At 42.8% G+C, this 20,588-nt stretch overlaps 1 protein-coding gene across 2 annotated transcripts in view; it reads right to left on the bottom strand.

The window, feature by feature from the left end:
* Positions 1-1,341: 1,341 nt before the first annotated feature.
* Positions 1,342-20,588, bottom strand: part of NMS (neuromedin S) — a 21,023-nt gene continuing 1,776 nt past the window's right edge. The window contains exons 2-12 of one of the 2 annotated variants that reach the window (XM_083438151.1): positions 13,039-13,185; positions 12,045-12,477; positions 10,837-10,892; positions 9,738-9,797; positions 9,609-9,635; positions 9,469-9,522; positions 8,241-8,315; positions 7,277-7,312; positions 5,886-5,927; positions 4,500-4,530; positions 1,342-1,521 (exon numbers count right to left, since the gene is read on the bottom strand). In XM_083438151.1, the coding sequence (XP_083294277.1) occupies positions 1,445-1,521; positions 4,500-4,530; positions 5,886-5,927; positions 7,277-7,312; positions 8,241-8,315; positions 9,469-9,522; positions 9,609-9,635; positions 9,738-9,797; positions 10,837-10,892; positions 12,045-12,165 (579 nt within the window). In that variant the 5' untranslated portion in view covers positions 12,166-12,477; positions 13,039-13,185 and the 3' untranslated portion in view covers positions 1,342-1,444. The remainder of the gene's footprint in view (positions 1,522-4,499; positions 4,531-5,885; positions 5,928-7,276; positions 7,313-8,240; positions 8,316-9,468; positions 9,523-9,608; positions 9,636-9,737; positions 9,798-10,836; positions 10,893-12,044; positions 12,478-13,038; positions 13,186-20,588) is intronic. The other variant, XM_083438152.1, reaches the window with a different exon arrangement.

Raw genomic sequence — 20,588 nt, 5'->3', positions numbered from 1 at the left:
ATGCAGCCTGCTTTGTGCCCCCTAAGCTAGCTGGCTGCCCTCAGGCAAGGTGGAGAGTACTATGAGATAAAACCAAGATGGTGTTTTGGAACCCCCTGCAAGGTTTTAATATACATTACGAGTTCAGCTTCATGTGGCCCCGTGATGGAGATGAAATTGAGTTTTGCTCGTCGAGTTAACTGAAAAACCACAGGATGGCTTCCACCAGTCTTTCACAATTAAGGAACAGGGCTTGACCATTAGAGAGCTTTGTTTCTCCTTTTTTAAAAAAAGTGTTGTCATCCTCTGTTCTGTTCCCTTTAGCGACTGGGCTGTGATTCACTTCCCCAGGAATGAACAGGAGTATTTGCCCATAGCTGAAGTTGAATTCGGACTTGAAAGCTGTTGTTTTAATTAATACCTTGTGTGTGCAAGAGGCTTCTGCCACTGAAGTCTACTGTGTGTTGAAAATACTGTTGTGGGTTTGGGTGGGCAAAATTCAAAGTTTGAATTTTCTTACAGTTTTAAAGACTTTTTGAGCTATATCAAAATAGTTCACCCTACTCTACTCTTGGATTATTGTGTAATGGTGGGCCAAATCCAGAACTGGCCCACTCTCTCTGAGTCATTTCTGACAGGTTCGTGGGGCCATTAATCTGTCAATCACTTGATGGACAGAACCTATCCCAGAGGCAGACAGAATCCATATTTGTCCTTCCTGTTCTGATTTTGTTCACGCACATCTTAAATTATGTCCCAGGGTGATTTTTAGGATGATTCTAGGAAAATCTTTAAAAATCTGGAGATCAAAACAGTAATGAAAAAAATTATAAGTGAGGAGTCCATATGAGTTTTACCAAGGGCAGTTCTGCATCTCCACTTCTGCTGCTTTAAGCAGTTTAAAGCTGAGGCCTGGAGCAGATTGAAAGCGCAGCACTTCTGCCATGCCTGATAAAAATGCTTTTTTAAATGGTGCAGGAACCATGCTACTTCATGCGTACTTCTATGTGCTGAGGGCCATTGCATGTACAACAAAATGGCTGCCTCTATGTTGTACTGATGGGGACAGCTTCTCTTTTAAGCTGCTGAACTCACAAACGTAAGGAAGGAAGGATAATATCTAATAAATATATCCTCCCCGAGCAGCTATTCACATCCCAACAACTTGTCCCTTTATCGTGACTTATGCCACAAATAAAGCAGACACATCTGAGTAACTATTCACTGAATCGTAATTATTTCTTTTTAACAAAGAACACATTTGGGTTTCTGCTGAATGAGGACATAGCAAACCTAGATGAATATTCAGCTGGGTACATATGGGGATTGGGGGTATAAAGGGAGGGCATGAACACACAGAGAAACCATACAGGTATAATTTATGGCTGCAAATTTATTACATGTAACTTCACAGGCTTCAAGAGCATGTCTCTTAACAGCGGACTAGTAGTCCAAACGTTTATTTTCAGACTCTGAAGTGATAGAGCGAGGAAGTCAAGTGACCCTTGGGTTTTCTCTTTCCTTGAAGTCTGAAAGAAAAGTCTGAAAGAAAAATAGTTAGTCTTTGAAGGAATCTAAGTACTTAAGGCATTCGCCAATCAACTGCTGAAGCCTCCCCTCTCCATCACCTAATGGAGATGATGTCCTCCATGCAAAGATGCTCTTGCAAGAAGGCTGCACATAACTACTGCAGTATGCCTCTAGATACCAGTTGCTGGACAATACAAGTTGCAAGAACACTGCTGCAGTCCAGCCTCCTTGCAGGCATGCCATGGACATCTGGTTGGCCACTGTGAATAGAGAATGCTGGACTAGTCAAGCCTTTGGTCTGATCCAGAAAGGCTTGGTACTGGGATAGCTCAGTTGGTACAGCAGAACTCTTAATCTCGGGGTTGTGGGTTTTAGCCCCACATTGGGCAAAAGATTGCAGGGTCTTGGGGCCAGATGACACTTGTGGTCCCTTCCAACTCTACAATTCTATGATTCTACTGGATTGGACCCTTCATTTTTAGGGCAGTTGTGTCAATTCTGAAAGCTTTAAGCCTACCAGTACAACAAAATAATATGATCTGTATGTAGCAGCTATGAGTTCCAGTACTTCAGCTGAACTGGCTGGTAGTTAAAATTAAAAATACTCACTTGGATTCAAAAAGGCTAAAACATGTAGTTAGCAATAAGCTTTTTGGTAGAAAAAGGATTGTAATTTTCTACCAATGACCAAGAAAAACAACAAACAGGAGATGCATCACATTGCTAGGCAGAGCACAGATCCGTAGAAGTTCCAGTCAGTGCACTCCTTATGAGGAAGTTGGCATACATAGCAGTATATGGCATAATGAGTCTTCTTCTAAAAGCTAGAGCTCCTTTCTTGTTCCTACATGGAAACTGCTAGTTGGCAGTAACACCAAATTATTTTAAAACACAGCAGGGATCTTATTAGCAATCTCAGATATTGAAACCATTTAAAAAACATAAAGTTATTTGTCCAAACACCTTCATGGCAAAAACAGTCCTTTAATCCCAACTCTTCCCAGCCATTTGGACACACGTTCTATTCTGTTTCTACAAAGATGTCTTGATTCATGCAAAAGGTAATGGATTGTGAAATGGTGTCATGGACTGGCTGGATGCAGAGGAATAGTGGGAGGCACCAACTAGAGAACCCCCAAGGGAAGAAGGCTAAGAGCTAGGGGACTGGTGGTGGTAAGATGAGCACACTGGGAAAAAGTGTTGGAAGCTGAGACAGTAACAGGGCTTAGTGAGCAGGGGGAGTCTGTGGTAGAGAACAGTACAGAAGCAGAGACTGGAGATGACAGAGGGCCAAGAGGAAGAGATGAGTAGGGTTAGTGAAGAAACCAAGGTGTCTTCCCTTCCTGCTGTGACCAGTTCCCCTTCCTCCTGGTCTCCCAGAACCAAAACAAGTGTGAAGAGAGTAGGGTAAAGACAGCTGTGGCGATATAGTCTCCGATGGCTTGCGAATGACCCAGGGGAGGAGAAGACTTAGGGAACTGTGGGACGGTGAGGACCTTCAGTCCCCACAACTGCCTCATAGAGGCAAGATCTACTGGGACGAGTTGCTGTGCTCACTAGGCCTGGTCTCCTGAGCCAACCATGTTCCTTTGAATAAAGAATAAACTTCGCTGATCTATTCCCAACCTGTTCCTGACTCCCTCTCCTGACAGATGTGCTCTGCAGGGGTGCTGTGAGCATAAATCTGTGTGCTGTAGCTGCACATGGTGTTCCAGATCACGTAGCACGAGACCCATGTGCAGCTCCAGTCAACTTTTGATGATGGTGATCACATGACTGAAGAAGGGGATGAAACCCAGCATCACCTGCCCCTAGTGGCGCTGCTAATGCCAGTGACACAGACCATGTATTGGGGAGCAATTGTGCCTGAGTATGTGAAGTAGTATATTGTCTCCCTGCTTATTTAACTTATATGCAGAATTCATCATGCGAAAGGCTGGGCTGGATGAATCCCTAGCCGGAATTAAGATCGCCGGAAGAAATATCAACAACCTCAGATATGCAGATGACACAACCTTGATGGCAGAAAGTGAGGAGGAATTAAAGAACCTTTTATTGAGGGTGAAAGAGGAGAGCGCAAAATATGGTCTGAAGCTCAACATCAAAAAAACGAAGATCATGGGCACTGGTCCCATCACCTCCTGGCAAATAGAAGGGGAAGAAATGGAGGCAGTGAGAGATTTTACTTTATTGGGCTCCATGATCACTGCAGATGGTGACAGCAGCCACGGAATTAAAAGACGCCTGCTTCTTGGGAGAAAAGCAATGACAAACCTAGACAGCATCTTAAAAAGCAGAGACATCACCTTGCCAACAAAGGTCCATATAGTAAAAGCTATGGTTTTCCCAGTAGTGATGTATGGAAGTGAGAGCTGGACCATAAAGAAGGCTGATCGCCAAAGAATTGATGCTTTTGAATTATGGTGCTGGAGGAGACTCTTGAGAGTCCCATGGACTGCAAGAAGATCAAACCTCTCCATTCTGAAGGAAATCAGCCCTGAATGCTCACTGGAAGGACAGATCGTGAAGCTGAGGCTCCAATACTTTGGCCACCTCATGAGAAGAGAAGACTCCCTGGAAAAGACCCTTATGTTGGGAAAGATGGAGGGCATAAGGAGAAGGGGATGACAGAGGACGAGATGGTTGGACAGTGTTCTCGAAGCTACCAGCATGAGTTTGACCAAACTGCGGGAGGCAGTGGAAGACAGAAGTGCCTGGCATGCTCTGGTCCATGGGGTCACGAAGAGTCGGACACGACTAAACGACTAAACAACAACATGTGAAGTAGTACTATACATGTGAACTGTTTCACTGGTGTCAACATGCTTATAAAAATATTCTCCCCCCCCATCAGCTACATCCATGTCATTCCATGCTCATTATTATAGGAGAGGATACATGCACCCCATTGAGATATCATCATTACCGCCACAATCAAATATGAATGTTGTAAATAAATAAATACACGACCTCTTGACTGGCCTATTCACCTCCATTATCCACTGTCCTTCCATTCCTTGGCTGAAAATTTAACACGCAAAGAAAAATGAATTAAACGCACTGCAGTGTTACTCATGAAATAACATTGAGAAGCATAATCTCCAGCTTTGCCACAAAGTGAACAGCAGAAAATAAGAGGTGCAGATTTGACTTTGTCGGCACACCAGGTGCTTCTCCAGCTCAAGGTCATTCAAAGGTGAGAGTTTGCAAAAGAGCATCACTTTGCTGACTAGAACAACTGCGCTGCATTCCGATTGGCTGTCAGAATGTTTTGTCAGCATGCAGGCATGTGGTTATCGTTCCATGCCTCCCATTCATATATGCTGGTCTGTGAGCAGATGCCCTCTACTGCTTGCACTCCTCCATATAAGCAGCATATAAGTTGCACTGAAGCCATGGCAAGGGTGGGTGGGGGCAATTCTTTACCAGACATTTGGGGTGCAATTAAGCATTTGTATTATTACGAAGGTCCCATTTGCGCAAGCACTCCAGCTTTCCAGGCGGAACAATTTCCTCCTGCTGTGTGCTGTTTTGTGGGTTCTTCAGACCCTTACAAGCCAATTTGAGGGGATGTAAGGGGAGGAGAGGGAGAGAAGTCCTGCTGTACAAGTGAAAGTCCTTGCACAGAAGCAACAACATTCCAAAATAATTGAAACATTCTAAAAAACAATTACAATAATGTATTTGTTTCTGTAGCTCCTCTGGCTTTTTAATTATTTAAATTCTCTAGATATTTAGGATAAGAAACAGATGCAGTGATACACTTAAGTAATTTTAGATTTTGGACCGAATGATCTTACAATGGGGAATGACTCTGTATATAGTCAATACGTATTATTCCCCAGTCCTGTTGCATTTGTGGAGTGAGGGACAGCTGCAGCTCATTCTGTTGAGTGGGCCACTGGACTCCTGCCCCAATTGCTGCCTTGATAGCACCACTAAATATATTGTATTGCGGTAAGGAAGCCCGATGCAATCTACAGTGAGACCACAGTGTAGGGTGAACTGTAGATTTTAACACATGCTAGTATCACATAATGCAGAGCGTTCCAAACTTTTCATGTTGGTGACACACTTTTCAGACGTGCATCATTTCACGACACAGAATTCAGTTTTACTAGCAAACTGAAGGTTAAACTAACCCCTTTCCATCCCCGGGAGGAAGGCGGACAGCGTTCGCACAACACACCTACACACTGCAGCCGACACACTAACGTGCTGCGACACACAGTTTGGAAAGCTCTGATATAATGGTGTGTGTTTCTGGAGGCAGGCCTTATAAATGCTGTTTTAATTTTCATTTTTTTATACCAAGAGGGGAAACTATGTATGGTTCAATTTTATTTTTCTGATAATGAACAAATAAAGTTAGATACCCTGAAGAGAAAAAAGGGTCGGCCCAAGGTATCCAAGATGTCCTGTAAAAGGAAAGAAATAAAGCAGACTTGGCAAAATGTTTCTAAACCTATTGTGCACTTTGACATAGGTCAGGAGTTCTGAAATACTGCAGTGTAGTGGGGCCCAATGAGATCCTGCAGCCAGCAGAGCCAAAACTTTCCTCCCAGCAATATAGGGGGTTCAAGTGCATGTCTACTCAAAATGGGGATCGCTCCTCAGTAAATATGCATAGGAAGGCAGCTGGTCAAAGCAATCCAACTCACCCCATTGAAAATAGACTGGGGAGGGCAGTTGGAATGAGTAGACTTATCCCTCCACCCAGCTCTCCTGACTAAGCTGGCTCCTGCCACCCATTACCAAGGGATGTGACACAAGAATCATTCCTTTGGCTCTAACCTCCCGCTTCAACCTGCTGAATGTCTGGATGGGTGGTAGCCAGGAAAACACCACAACGAGGTGTTCTGGGGCAAAGAAGAGGCTGGTCCATGATCCATTGGATCCTGAGCTCTGGTCTCACTGCTGTTGTGTGACAGGGTCAGGTCCAGTTGGTGCACTAGCCAGGAACATGGATCTGGGCGCATTATTCTCTCCTCTGCTTTCCGCACATAGGAGCCAACTCCTAGGAGGCCAAAGTCCCTCCCCCCCCATAAAACAGTTGAGGGGGCCAGGCTCCCCAAAGTTGATGGGCGTTGCCATTCAAATTGTGCCCTGCACCGCGACATGTGGTTGATTATGTGGGGCAGGGTTTACTTGCCCCCCCCCCCAATAATTTAATCAAGTTGGCACTCCTTCTTCCACCACAGACTTTCTGAGCAGCAGGGCTTCAGATGCACTGGTGGCCCTGCCATTCCAAAAAAGCCCCACCAGCTGGGTGGTGGTGGATAAGTTAGGACTGCAGCCTTAGTATAGCAACCACCAACAGAGAAATAGGAACAAGGAGAAGAGGAAGATAGAGATGACACTGTGACCCCCATTAAGCATATTAAGAAGGTTAGAGATACCCCCTGAACAATTTGGGGTGGCATTCCGAGGGCTGCTAAGGAAGGGCAAAATTGCCCCAAATTCAGCAAATCTTTGCCTGGTTTGGGGTGATTCCCACCTCCTTCCCATTTTTCTTATGAACCATCATAGCTATGTTTGCTTTGAATGTATAAAGAGTCTACCCCGTGCTCACTCAACAAAGTAGGAGAAGCAAAGGGCAGAGCATTTAAACATTTACTGTGTTGCTGGCATCACCCCTGCCATTCCTTGCCTTCTGTCTCTTTGATATGCTGACCCAAACAGCTCACAGGGTGGCAAAACAAATTAACTGAGCATTGGGAGCTGTTTGTAACACATATGTACAATAATGCCAGCATTTTAAGCCTACCTTCTTCCTGAATTCTTCGGCTGCAAGCTGAGATTCCTGCAAGGTGATAGTGCATGTTAATTTCATCATCTCCTCATGCTGATAGGTTGATGCATTTCAGCAGAAGCTAGCAGACTGCTCCAGTACATGACATTAGGCTAAAGCATTCGAAACACAAAACCACAGGCAATGTTGGAAACAGAAAGAGAATGCTAAACACCTTGAATTCATCTGAGGTTTTTCTTTGGCCAAGCAACATATATAGCGCATGCTTCTGTCTCTTAAATGGAAATGGCGTGATCATGCTCTTGAGCACAACACCAAAGCTCAAATGGAAAGTTAGATCTTAGTATTGATTTTTGAAAGTGCTATTATTTATTCTGTAAATTTGTTCCTAGTACCATTCTCTACATTTTCACTGAATGTTACACTAGTCAAATGATGCAGCTGGTAGTTTACATTGCTACAGAGTTGTTGGGGGTTTTTTGTATCTGCTACACCCAGTCTCCTACAGATGTCAGTCAACAAAACGTTGCAATTGACTGCACTGGGAATGAATTATTCTACCAGTTAAGGATATTACAGTGCAGTATGTTCCTGCATGCAGACGCCCTGTGCAAAGTTGCTTCAGCATTCAGCACCAATACAGGAGTGATACTGGAGATATTGACCATCCTTTGGGTAGGGATAATGTATGTGCCTAGCAGTTCACAAACACTAGAAGAATTAACTAACAGGAATAGTCACATTGACAATGATGGTTGTGACTTACTTGGAATAAACTTTAAAAATGGGGTACAATAAGGAAATTCGGGGGGGGGGGATGATAGAATGTTTTAAGAAAACGAAAGGGAGATAAGAAGGAAATGAGAGTAGACAAATGCACACAATTTCACCACCAGTACAATGGCTTTTTAGTAGAAAAGGAAAAAGTCAAAATGAAGTGTTTGTGCCACAAAATACTATGGATGAAGCGAGTGCATACAGGATCAAGGAATCTTTTCATTCTCCTCTCCGAGAGCTTTGGAGCAAGGCTCATTAAAGGATGCACAGGGAAAGACTGTAACAAAGAGATATCATGAACACCAATTTTATGCAAAGACAAAAATTAGAAAGATAAATCTGTAAAGCCTAGATGACAGCTATATGGTTCACTGACAGAGTGACATTCCTAATCTACCTGTAACATCATCTCAACATAGATGACTTTATAAGGAACTGGCTCATTCCAAATATGAGGTCCCAAAATAAGTTTATCAAGAAGTTTCAGATGCAGCCAGAAAAACATCTCTTGGGGGCTTTGCCAGGATTGTAGAGCAGTGCAGAGATGCTGGGTAATTAGGAGCAGATCCCTCATGCTGTAATCCTAAACGCACTCGCTAGGCATAAAGCTCCATAGAACTAAGTGGGGTCTGTTCAGGTCAAACATGTATTGGGCCATACTGTGGTTCAGCACACTTCTTGCCATTGTTTTAATGAAGTGAATAACCATTACTAATTATATATGTATACATACAGAGATATACTAAATAAAAAAATAATAATATTTAATAAAGTCATTGCTAAAGCTTTTTGTGGGTAAAGTCATTCACTAACTGTTCAAAAGAGAGGGTTGTATTAGGCTAATGGATTTTCATCCCCCCCCCCTTTGATAGATGGTTCCCATGTTACACTGAAGGGAATGTGTGCCGTTGGTGGCTGTCTAAAACCCTACCGGGCGCTTATGAATGTAGTTGCAAGATTTTTTCAGATCCTGTCAATTTCCTCACTGTACATTTAAAGCACTCTTATACCACTTTGACCATCATGACTTCCCTCAAAGATTACTGGGAACTGTAAGAGCCCTGAGAGTTATTAGGACACCCCTCACACAGCTACAGTTCCCATGATTCTTTGGGGGAAGCCTGGACCGCTGAAGAGGTATGAGAGTGCTTTAAATGTATGGTCCAGATGTGAGATAAATCTTATTTGACATTATTTGCCTGGCTTAAGGTTCAGCCTGCCCTTTGTGGACTTGAGTTGCAATCCTATGCACAATTCCTTCGCAATAAGTGCCATTGGTTTCAATGGGTCTTAATTCCAAGCAGACATGCATAGGCTTGCATCGCTAATAAATACACTCAAGGCACGTGAAAGATTTTATATACTGTTCTATACAATTTTGTATGTTGTGATGTATAAAATATAAAATATGCTTATGTTAAAATACTAACCCCGGTTTTAAGTGGATATGTTGGATCTTGAGCTCTGGAGTAGTGAAATAAAAACTGCATAGAAAGAGCTATTTTAGTATGTTGCATTATTTAAAGAAAAACAGGTATTGTGCATATTATAAAGAAAGATAAATACTTACTCTTTTATATATTTCCTGATTATTTTCCTAGTGAGGAGAAGCATATCAGATTACATGAGGACTGATGATTACTTAACTACATAAATACTGTGACAGAGTTTTCAGAGAAAAGAAAGAATCGGATCATACCTCATCTATCTGCATGCCATTAAACATGGAGTTACAAAGATCCATAACAGAACGGCAGATCTAGAAGACAAAAAGAGCTTAAACTAAATATTGATGTGTTTGAAGCAAATAATAAAAAATAAAGGTAATTATACAAACATAAAATTTAAAAATAATTCTAATATAAATTATTTTCAAACATAGTTAGTCAAGCATTACATATTTTGCAGTTGTTTTGATATAAAACCACTATGTCTGATTTTGGCCATAAAATTAATCTTTATTTAATTTAGAGTGCTGCCACAAGAGTCAAACAAAACATTAAAAGTGCAACTTCTAACAGATCAAGGTGGTCTAGTGAGCCCATAAACGATAAGGTGGTTTTCTTCAAGTAAACTGGTTCCAAGCTAATGAGGCTTTTATACACTAATAAAAACACCTTGAATCTGGCCTGGTAACAAATCAGTGGCCAGTGCGAATGTTTGAGCAGAGACACAATGTGCTGACAAGATCACACTCCAGAGTCTTTATTTAGTTTGAGTAATGGTGAACTATGAAACTCCCTGCCACCATAAAGAAATTGCTGTGGCAAAGAGTGATTAGGTATCAGAATAAAATTATGTCAGTCGTGTTTATGTCAAATTCTGCTTCCATCCACTGCTCACAACACCTCCATTTTGTGACTAGCGGGCCTCAAACCCTTTCATGTCTGCCCCGGAGATAGAAACTTCGAAAACCCCTAATCTATGCTACTGAAAATTGATTACAACTTATTTTTACATGGGGTTGTTCAGACAGTTCCATCTACTGACAGAAACACCATGCTAGTCTCTAAATCAGAAGTGGAGGGAGTGGGGTAGAGAAATTGGAAAGTTTATTATATTGGCAACATTTTTGAAGATTTTCTTTAGCTTATATATACACTAGATCAACAGATTTTGTTCCTGCAGTGAACATGGGGATGCAGCAACCAATTGTTCTTGTTACATGCATCAGGCATATACCAGGCTGCCTTCCCTCTATAATAGTGGTAGAATTCACTGTTCCCATGGGATCTCACACACTTTTGGGATAGGTGTTCCAAGCACAGGCATGGAAATTTATTAAAAAGTTTGCATACCTTGCTTTTAGGAATGTCTGATTCGCCTAGATAGTCATCAAAGGGCTGTGGAAATCCTGTTAAAGAGAAACAGTAAGAAAGCATTAGATACACTACAGCATGGGTTTAATTAACGGGACTTAATTGCATAAGGATCTAAAGAAAGACAGGGCAAGTCCAACAGAACGCACTTAAGAGAATTGTACTTCTGTCTTCGGTCGACTCTTTGAGTGTGTATGTGCACATTTTAAAAAACTTATTACACAGTACAGTGATAATTAGCCTCTTTTGATTAGTTTTTTTTTAATAGTCCGTAGATCAGAATGGCATAAATAGATGACGATGAAACTGGACATAGTTTCCTCACAGAGAAAACAGACACACACACACCAACTTAACATCTATTTATTACCACCCTTCTCACAATTCACACACGCTTAAGTTTTGTTTTAAATCTGTGTCCCGATACCTACGTTTTCTCAGGCTTTGTGCTAAATACAACACGTTTTATAAAGAGACTAGACGGTCATCCTCGTTTCAGCACCTTGGAGAGCATCGCAGGTGCTGGAGCTTCTGAACCGTCTCCGGATCCTTTTAACTGTACTATTAAAAACAAACTCCCTTGACCACGTAGAGCTTTATCTAGAGAGAAATTTTAGAGGCTCTACTTCTGCTTCTCCTATTTAAGTGATTGGCCGCTCTTTCATTTACAACTTTCCTCCTCTTTGAGGAGAGAGAAAGACCCCGGTGGAAACCCTAATCCACTGTGGCAAAAGCTCGAAGCCTTTTTACTCTTAGATTACTACTGTACTAGATCAGGAAAACTTCCCAAATGCTCTTCCCTCCATAGGAGAGGATTCTTCCACTTCACGCAAAAACCGTCGTGGAGTTGTGCGCGCGGGGAAGCTATTGCTCATTTCTTAAAGACTGAGCCAGATTAGTAAAAGTTAAAGGAAGCCCCTTTTTTTTTTGTTTACTTGCTACAGCAGTAGCTTCTGACTCCCTCACGCACAAGATTCCTGGGCAAGTTTCCTCTTAGAAGTAAGCTTGGCTTACAACCAAGAAACCTCTCGTTAGACGGACAGGAAACCTGCGAAGCATTTCTTCCATTTCCCCCCAGTTCTGCTGTAAACTTTCCAGATCGTCCATCCATAGACATAATGAAGGACGCTGTATAAAAAGTCTTAAGTATCTAAAATAATACACATTGTGGGGAACTCGGCTCCTACCTGAGGTGAATCGCGCGGTGCAAACGCAGTAGATAACGAAGATCAAGGGGAAGGGAGGCGCGTGCCGTTTCATTTTCAGCGGCCGAGACAGGCTGGGCTTTCTCCGACACAGTTTCTGCATCTTCAGTCCAAGCCCACGAGGCAGCCGCGTTGCTGCCCGGCCTTTGTCTGACTCTCCCGAACTCGAGAAGCATCTTTATTTGTAACAAACTTCCCCTCGGAAGAAGAGCCAATCAGCACCTCGCAGGCTCCTCGTTGTCTCATTAAGCGCCACGCTGCGCTTTCATTCAGGAAGTAATTGCTCCCTGCTCGGCTCTTGGCGCACAACGATTTCAACTACGCATTAGCCAAGTTTCCGAGAGGAAGAATATACAGAATGAACGTTTCTGAAAGATCTTGGGGATGGACGACTAAAGGCGGGAGGAAAATGTCCCTAAAGAATGCAAGGTAACAGTTGTATATATTTGCAACCTTTCAGTTGCAAAGTCCCATAAATTCTTCCCTGCAGAATTTTTAAAAGTCCTTTATACTTGAAAGCGTTGCAATATGTAATGCTATAAATCAATATGCAGCCCTTTCAGCCACATCTCTACTTTAGATAAAATGTGCTGGACATAAAAACCAGCCTCTCTGTAATATCAGTACTCAATTGAAACTCGATAAAGAATATTAACAGTAAAATGTGTGCCGGATAACAAAAATGTCATCAGTGATCATTCAAAGCTGGTACATAATTATTGATTGTTGAAGTCACGTTTTAAAACTTATTTTATTTTTTAAAATATATAAAATGACAGGAAGCAAATCGTTTTAAATTATTCAAAAGAGGCGGTTCAAAGATGAGTGGGAAGGTGTGTGATTTTTGTACAATTCAACCTCCCTTCTTCCACACCCTCTACACTGTACCCGATACTTTAAGCAATACTTCTTCTATGTTTTCTACACCAATACTGTAGAATTTACAGTATAATCTCAGATACAGTAAGAAACTTACTTGAAAAATCTGTTCATCCATTTTATGCCGCAGGAGTGAGGAACCACTGATTCTCCAGCTGTACACCAACCTGCCCAGGAACAGAGGTTATGGTGGGTGGTGATCAGTGAGTTCTGTATGTGAAATTCCCTCCCTAGAGAGGTCTACCTGGCACCAACACTGTTTTAATTTCAGTACCAGACAAATACTTTTGAGTCTCCCAAGCATTTTCATGTATTATTTTCATCTACTTTTCTTTCTTAACTTGTCATTATATTTTACTTTGCATTTCATCTTCTTGTTATAAACCACTCAGAGTCCTGCTGAAAGGTGGACTAGACATCTTTTAAATAAATAATATACAAAATATACCTACATCTTTCTTCAGTCAAGGTTGTACCAATAAACCATTCCTTCTTACGTAAATTGGGACACTGAGTGATCGAGCCCTCAGTAAGTGATGCCTGTATTGATACCATAACATTTTTTTATATGCTGGACATTGCCTAAGCTTAGTCAATGTCAACTTAGTCCTATGTCAACTTAGTACAACTGAGTTATCTAAATGCAATAATTCCATATTGGTTGTAGATCAACCAAGCTATCAATGAATCTAAAGGCAATTTTACATAATGCATTTTTTCCCTGCATTTTAAATCCAGGGATTACCAACTAGCAGGTCAGGATCTACCAGAAGATTAGAGTGAATCACAGGTCACTATTTAGATTGCCCAAGAACAGGATGTACAATGTACATACAAGGTGTGCTGCTGGCATCTTGCTAGATATCGATGAGGATTATGAGGGAGAAACTGAATATATAATTGTAGCAGTTTATGATCTGTTAAAATCCTATCCCCCTTTTTTTCTTTTGCTAGACACAAGATGAGTCAAAGTGCTGTGTAAGAGTGTCACTGTGGTGTAGTGCTTAGAGTGCTGGATCTGGGAGATCAGGGTTCAAATCTCCATTCAGGCATGAAGTCCACTTGGAGATGTTGGATCAGTGACATCAATTGTAATGTGATTACGTACCCTAAGGTCATGGAATATAGAATAATTCTACAGTAGTAGTTCTCAAACTTATTTTATCTTTTAGTAGACCACCACATGAAAATTTCTGGAGGTCTTGGCAGACCACCTGAACTTTTTATTTTCTTCAGCACCAGCATTATCATTAAAAAAAAAGTGTTGTATTACGAAAACCAAAAGCCCTAAGGGAAAGATGCTGAAAAGGATCCTTAAACTGAAAAGTTTGTAGTGGAGAAGAAATAGACACCAGCACCATATTATGTAAATCATAGGCCTTATGCCAGGGTCTTCTTAGCTTGCTTGGAAAATCCAGTGCTGCTGACCTTAATCTCCATTATTTGAGTGGGGGGAATAAGTCAGTTTTGTCATTCAAATACAGATTAACCTTTCCATATAGACCACTTGAATGGAACTCGTAGAACACAGTTCTTCTCTACAGCAGCCTTTGCTACCTGAAGGTGCTATGTAAGCTGATCTGATTACATCTGGTCCCAGGCATCAGAATTACAGAGTGGGTCCTAAAATATCTATATCTTAAGTGTCTAAGGTCAGGGAAATGAGATGTGTCTTCAGTATGTGATGCAAACTACACAATGAAGGTCCTCTGTGGGTGCCTTGCCTTTTGCCATCTGCCTGTCTGGGTTTTATTAACAACTGGGTGTAGCAGCCCACTTTACTTCTGCTTTCATACTTTGTGGGACCTGATTCTAGAGGGAAATCGTGATCATTTTGAAACCCCTGATATGGTGCCTCATTTCAGACATAATTTAATGTGCATACACTCAAGAGGAATCATTCCTGGAGGCATTTTGTGGATGCAAAATACTGCCTTGAAACTGACGCTTTTGTTTTTGATCTTGCTGAACATCCATTAAAAATTAGCTTATGGTTCTTGGAATTTATAAAACCGCAATTTAACCAGATAAGACATTTAAACTGTTTCCTTTAATCAGAATAGGTTCTTTTCCTCACTTATTCCATTTCAAAGGTGTGTGCTGAGAGTTCAGTATCGTCAATGGCCTCGCCAGCAGCACATCAGTTTTAATGAGCTGCATTTGCTCTGCAAATGAAATAATGCCTTGGGGAGGTCTTGCACTTCTTGTACTTTCCCTGTGGAGAACATGATGCTGGAAATCAGGTTGGTAATTCTGTTGCCCCCAGCCACATGCAACTTGCAAAAGTGAAGAGATTAGATGGAATAAGAAAAAGGGGCAACCATTATCACCCTTGGTAGACTTCATATAAACTTTCCTCCCTGCTATCTCAACTCTGATTACAGTCTCTGATTAAACATAGGAACCATTTTGAAATGGAGGCAGAAGCAAAGGCCCATTCTCAAGACAATTCAGCAAAAAGGTTAGCATATGCATCACAGAGTTTTCCAGTCATGTGATTCGCAATGGCTTTGGGGCTAGAGAAAGGTGAGGCAGCAAATGAAGCTTATCCAGAAGTCAAGGTGCATAGTAGCATAGCTGTCAACTTTCAAATTTGAAAATAAGGGATCAGCAGCCTCGAAAATAAGGGATCAGCAGCCTCACCTGTCCCGGGCACAGTCTACGGGATATCTAACAATCTGGGATAGCAGCGGGAAACGGCGCTGGAATAAGGGAATTCCCCGCAAAAAAAAGGGAAGGTTAACAGCTATGCATAGGAGGCATGTGCTTCTGCAGCCAATCTCTCTTTCCTATGAGAAGGGAGACAAATGATGCAAAAGCACTCCTGACTCCAGCAGCCACTGGAACATCAGGGAGCAATGCTGGCACCAGGCATACTTCCAAGCCTCAGACCTGCTCCTTCAGAGGGAGTACAACCTCATTCAGAACAGGCTGTGCTCCCAATCCTAGATGGTCCATTGACGATCAGAGTCTCTGGTTGTCTGACTCAAGTCTCAACTTGTTGGCCCAAGTGGTGTGGTGGTTAAAGAACTGGAGTTCTATTGAGAAGACTTAGGCTCAAGTCTTTGCTCATCAGGTTAACCTTCTTCACAGACCAGTTGTAAAGATAAAATTGCAGGGAGCCGAGCACCTTGTAAGAAGAGTGGACAAAAATGTAATGAAAGAAAATACTATGGGCCACATGATATATATTTTTAGATTTATACGTAAGGGTGCCGTCCTATCTCACCTGTAAGGCCTAGGAGCATAGTAGAAACTGTACATAGGGTCAGGTTGTTCAATTTTATCTGTGTACACTTAAGAAATGTAAAGTGGAAGTGAAGTGAGGTCAGCCCATGACACTAGAACCCTGGTCCATCTCAAGTGGTCAGGGCATGGTGTAAGCCATAATGTACACTGTGACATAGTGCCCTTTGCTGACCCCTCTCCGCCCCATTGCTCTGCCCCTCTTTTCCACTGACATGAACAGAGGCTCCTGCCACCTAGCAAGAGATTTCATTCCTCACTGGGATATGGATGTTCAACAAATATATGATGCAGCAGTCTCTACCAGCTGCTTGTCGCAGGGCAAATAAACATTGGAAAACCTATGGATTATAAAGGTGGAATTACCTGAGACTGGTTGTGGCTCCCTGTTTTGAGTGAGCAAGCCTAGGTTTGTACTGTGTAAAATGCTTCCAAGAAAGGGTATGCTGGAGTTACTATCAGTAATGTCATAGCTACATTTGCTTTGTGGGACGCGGGTAGTGCTGTGGTCTAAACCACAGAGCCTAGGGCTTGCCAATCAGAAGGTCGGCAGTTCGAATCCCTGCGACGGGGTGAGCTCCTGTTCCTCAGTCCATGCTCCTGCCAACCTAGCAGTTCAAAAGCACGTCAAAGTGCAAGTAAATAGATACCGCTCCAGCGGGAAGGTAAATGACGTTTCCGTGCGCTGCTCTGGTTCTCCAGAAGCAGCTTAGTCATGCTGGCCACATGACCCGGAAGCTCCCTCAGCCAGTAAAGCGAGATGAGCACCGCAACCCCAGAGTCGTCCGCGACTGGACCTAACGGTCAGGGGTCCCTTCACCCTTTACTTTTACATGAAGCAGCAACCATCATGTTGCTTCAGACATCTTGTAAAAAATTATCTTTTCCCCCAGGCTTTCACTGACTCAAAATATTTGACCTTGTTTGATATGTTGAATTTATTTGTTTTTATATGCTTATTACTCTTAAAAACTTGGCTTTAGGTTGTCTTTTTGTTTTAATGATACATATGTGTGTGTATTACACTACTTAGATACATTTAAAATATTAAGTGGTTTACAAATGCTTTTAAATAAGTGACTAAATTTCCTATCATTTCTATTATGTCAATTCATATACTCTAATTAAACCTTACTGCCTAAGCAAAAATATGCTGAGAAAATGTGCATTGGGTTGTATAAAAGCAGCAACCAGAAGAATTGCCTGAAAATAGCCTGCCTTGGTAATGAAGTTTTCAATTCCAGGCTAGCAGCAAGGCACTGAGCAGAAACAGAGGATAGTTATTACTTAGAACAGTGGGAAATAGATAGGCTGACAGATGAAGATGGCAAGAAATTGGCCACAGTGTCCTTGAACATATCCAATTTATTGCTGGAGATTTAGCGTAATCCAGTGGAACATGATTCAGAACATAGGTTTTCCATGAGAGTTTGGCTTCATTTGTTATTATTATTTAATTTATATCCTGTCCTTCCTTCCAAAGGAGCCTGTGCGGCAAGCATTCAAATGATAAAACAATTAAAATATCTACAAGCTGTTTGAGATGCAGATGCAGACTTGGAATGCTTATTTTCAATACTGCACTTCAAAATGGAAAGTGTAGAAAAATGAAATGTGGGTTGCCTGGGTTTTTGCTTGCTTGTTTTAACTTGTAACTGAGCTTTTGATGTGCCCTGGGCTAGTACTTCAGTGATTGCGTTCGATTTCTTTTGCAATGGGTTGCTAGATCTACACTTGTACTCAGCTGAATTCTCCTTGCACAAAAGAGAAGGGAGGAAGATTTTTACTGATTTCCCCCCTCCTGTCTGGCTTCAGCACTCTGTGCCCCCTACAGATCTGCCAGGGAGAACTGGGAGACCCTCCAAAGCAGCCCAGTGGCAAGGGGCAATCAGCAAAAATCACCTCCCTTCCATCCATCCAGCAGGGAGTGTCTGTTGGATCTTGGTGCCTTCTGTCAACAGAAGATTATCTTCCGTTCCTCTAAGTTAAGCAAGTCTGATCTGGGCTAAGGAAAGCAAATAGGTTTAAATCAATATTTCTAGTGCAATTAATTTACCTTGGCCAGATCTTTCACTGTATACTTATCAGTTTGTTGTACTAGTTTGGAATCAACAGAACGTCAGAGCTGGGATTTCTGACATTAACCAAACAGAAAATATGCAACATACACATAAACAAATTCAGAAAATATGCAACATACACATGATGCAAGTTCTGCGTAAGGTCCACCTATGGGTGAACCTGAGTATTGCCTAGTTACAAAAAATGACCCTGTGCAGAAAGTCCACACAGTAACAAAAGGCAAAAGGCATATTTGTCCTGATTTAGGATTCAAGAAATTTGCTTGATTAATTGCATTAACAAGTAAACACTGAAGTGTATGGCTAGATAATCTTTCAGGGACCACTAACAACCACAAAGCGATACTACTGAAGAGTGGTGGTGATAGTGAGAAAAACTGTCACAAATTGTTCTTTGTCTTCCATCTTCCATCTAGGCCAGTGGCCAAACCTTCCAGCTAGGAAGATTTGAAGAGGCCGGGAACTTCCACTTGACTGCATATGGAGAGCTAAAATAATATGTGCATGCATGCAGAGAACCTAATGCAATTGCACAGATGTTGGCATATCTCAGATGTCCGCTTTAGTAAAAAAAAATTGAAATTTTCTGTCTGTTAAACAATTACGTTTAGCCCAACTTAGAATGAAGCAAAATGAGAATAGGTGGAGGCTGTCAGCCTTTCAGACCACACACCAGACTCCCACAGGCCATGACTGACAGTTCAAGGGCTTAGCTTCTAGTACAGTATGTCTGCCCTTCTTGATCACAATCATGTAAACATGTATCTCAGAAAAACACCAAAACAATAGCCCCAAATCAAGCAGGATTGCGTCCAATTGAATCTGCCATTCAATAGAGCACTGGTGTAAATGTGGCCCTCCAGGTCTTGCTATCAGGCCCTCAGGCTCTCCCCAGGCCAAACCCCTCACTGGCACTGCTATGTACCCTCCTCATGTGCTTTTGCCTGGCTGGAGTGAAGCACTGGCAAAATGTCTCCATTACCTAAAGCAACAACAACAAGAAGAAGAATGTGCACAAAGGGATAGAGACAGGCAGGGCGTACTGACATCCATATTAATCCATCATGGCTGCTCTACCGCATGCATAAAACATAAAACAATTGCTGAGTGCAATGGATGTGTAAGCCTAGCAGGGCCCAGATTAACACACACCTAGCCATATCCACAGGGAAGCGGGTGGCGCTGTGGGCTAAACCACAGAACCTAAGGACTTGCCAATCAGAAGGCTGGCGGTTCGAATCCCCACAACGGGGTGAGCTCCCGTTGCTCGGTCCCAGGTCCTGCCAACCTAGCAGTTCGAAAGAACGTCAAAGTGCAAGTAGATAAATAGGTACCGCTCCTGTGGGAAGGTAAATGGCGTTTCTGTGTGCTGCTCTGGTTCGCCAGAAGCGGCTTAGTCATGCTGGCCACATGACCCGGAAGCTGTATGCTGGCTCCCTCGGCCAATAAAGCAAGATGAGCGCCGCAACCCCAGAGTCGGCCACAACTGGACCTAATGGTCAGGGGTCCCTTTACCTTTAGCAATATCCACAAAGGGACGCGGGTGGCACTGTGGGTTAAACCACAGAGCCTAGGACTTGCTGATCAGAAGGTCAGCGGTTCAAATCCCTGCGATGGGGTGAGCTCCCATTGCTCGGTGCCTGCTCCTGCTTACCTAGCAGTTCGAAAGCAACACAGTGCAAGTAGATAAACAGGTATCGCTCCAGCGGGAAGGTTAACAGCGTTTCCGTGCACTGCTCTGGTTCACCAGAAGCGGCTTAGTTATGCTGGCCACATGACCCAGAAGCTGTACACTGGCTCCCTCGGCCAATAAAGCAAGATGAGCGCCGCAACCCCAGAGTCGGCCACGACTGCACCTAATGGTCAGGGGTCCCTTTACCTTTAGCCATATCCACAGCTCTCCATGGACCCACTTGGATGAAAACAGGACGTAGAAGAGCATCTGAATTTGCTGTTTGGGGGCCTCCTCAGTGAGGCCCGCCCCAAATGTGAGGAACCCTACTCTGCTCCTGATGATTGACTGTTTTACCTGAGGCAGGGCTGTCTTAAGCATATCCAGTGCCATGGTACAAAGCTCCCTCCGGCGCCACCCCGTCTCCTAGAGTTTTTTAGGGAGGACGGCACTGCCGGCGGGGCTGGAGGAAGTGGGCAGTAGCTGGAGGGCGGCTCCTCTGGCGGGGATGAGGCCCCGCACCACTAGCCTCTATGGGTAAGATGCCCCTGATCTGAGGACAGCTTTGCAGGGAGAAGACAAGGAGTCAGCAAAGGCAGAGAAGTTAGAGGAGAGTCTAAGAGGCAGAGCTTAGATTTGGGGCTGGAC

Source organism: Podarcis tiliguerta, assembly GCF_965153285.1.
Source record: "Podarcis tiliguerta genome assembly, chromosome: 4".
NCBI classification, from domain to species: domain Eukaryota; kingdom Metazoa; phylum Chordata; class Lepidosauria; order Squamata; family Lacertidae; genus Podarcis; species Podarcis tiliguerta.
This window is presented reverse-complemented; position numbering and strand designations above follow the sequence as displayed.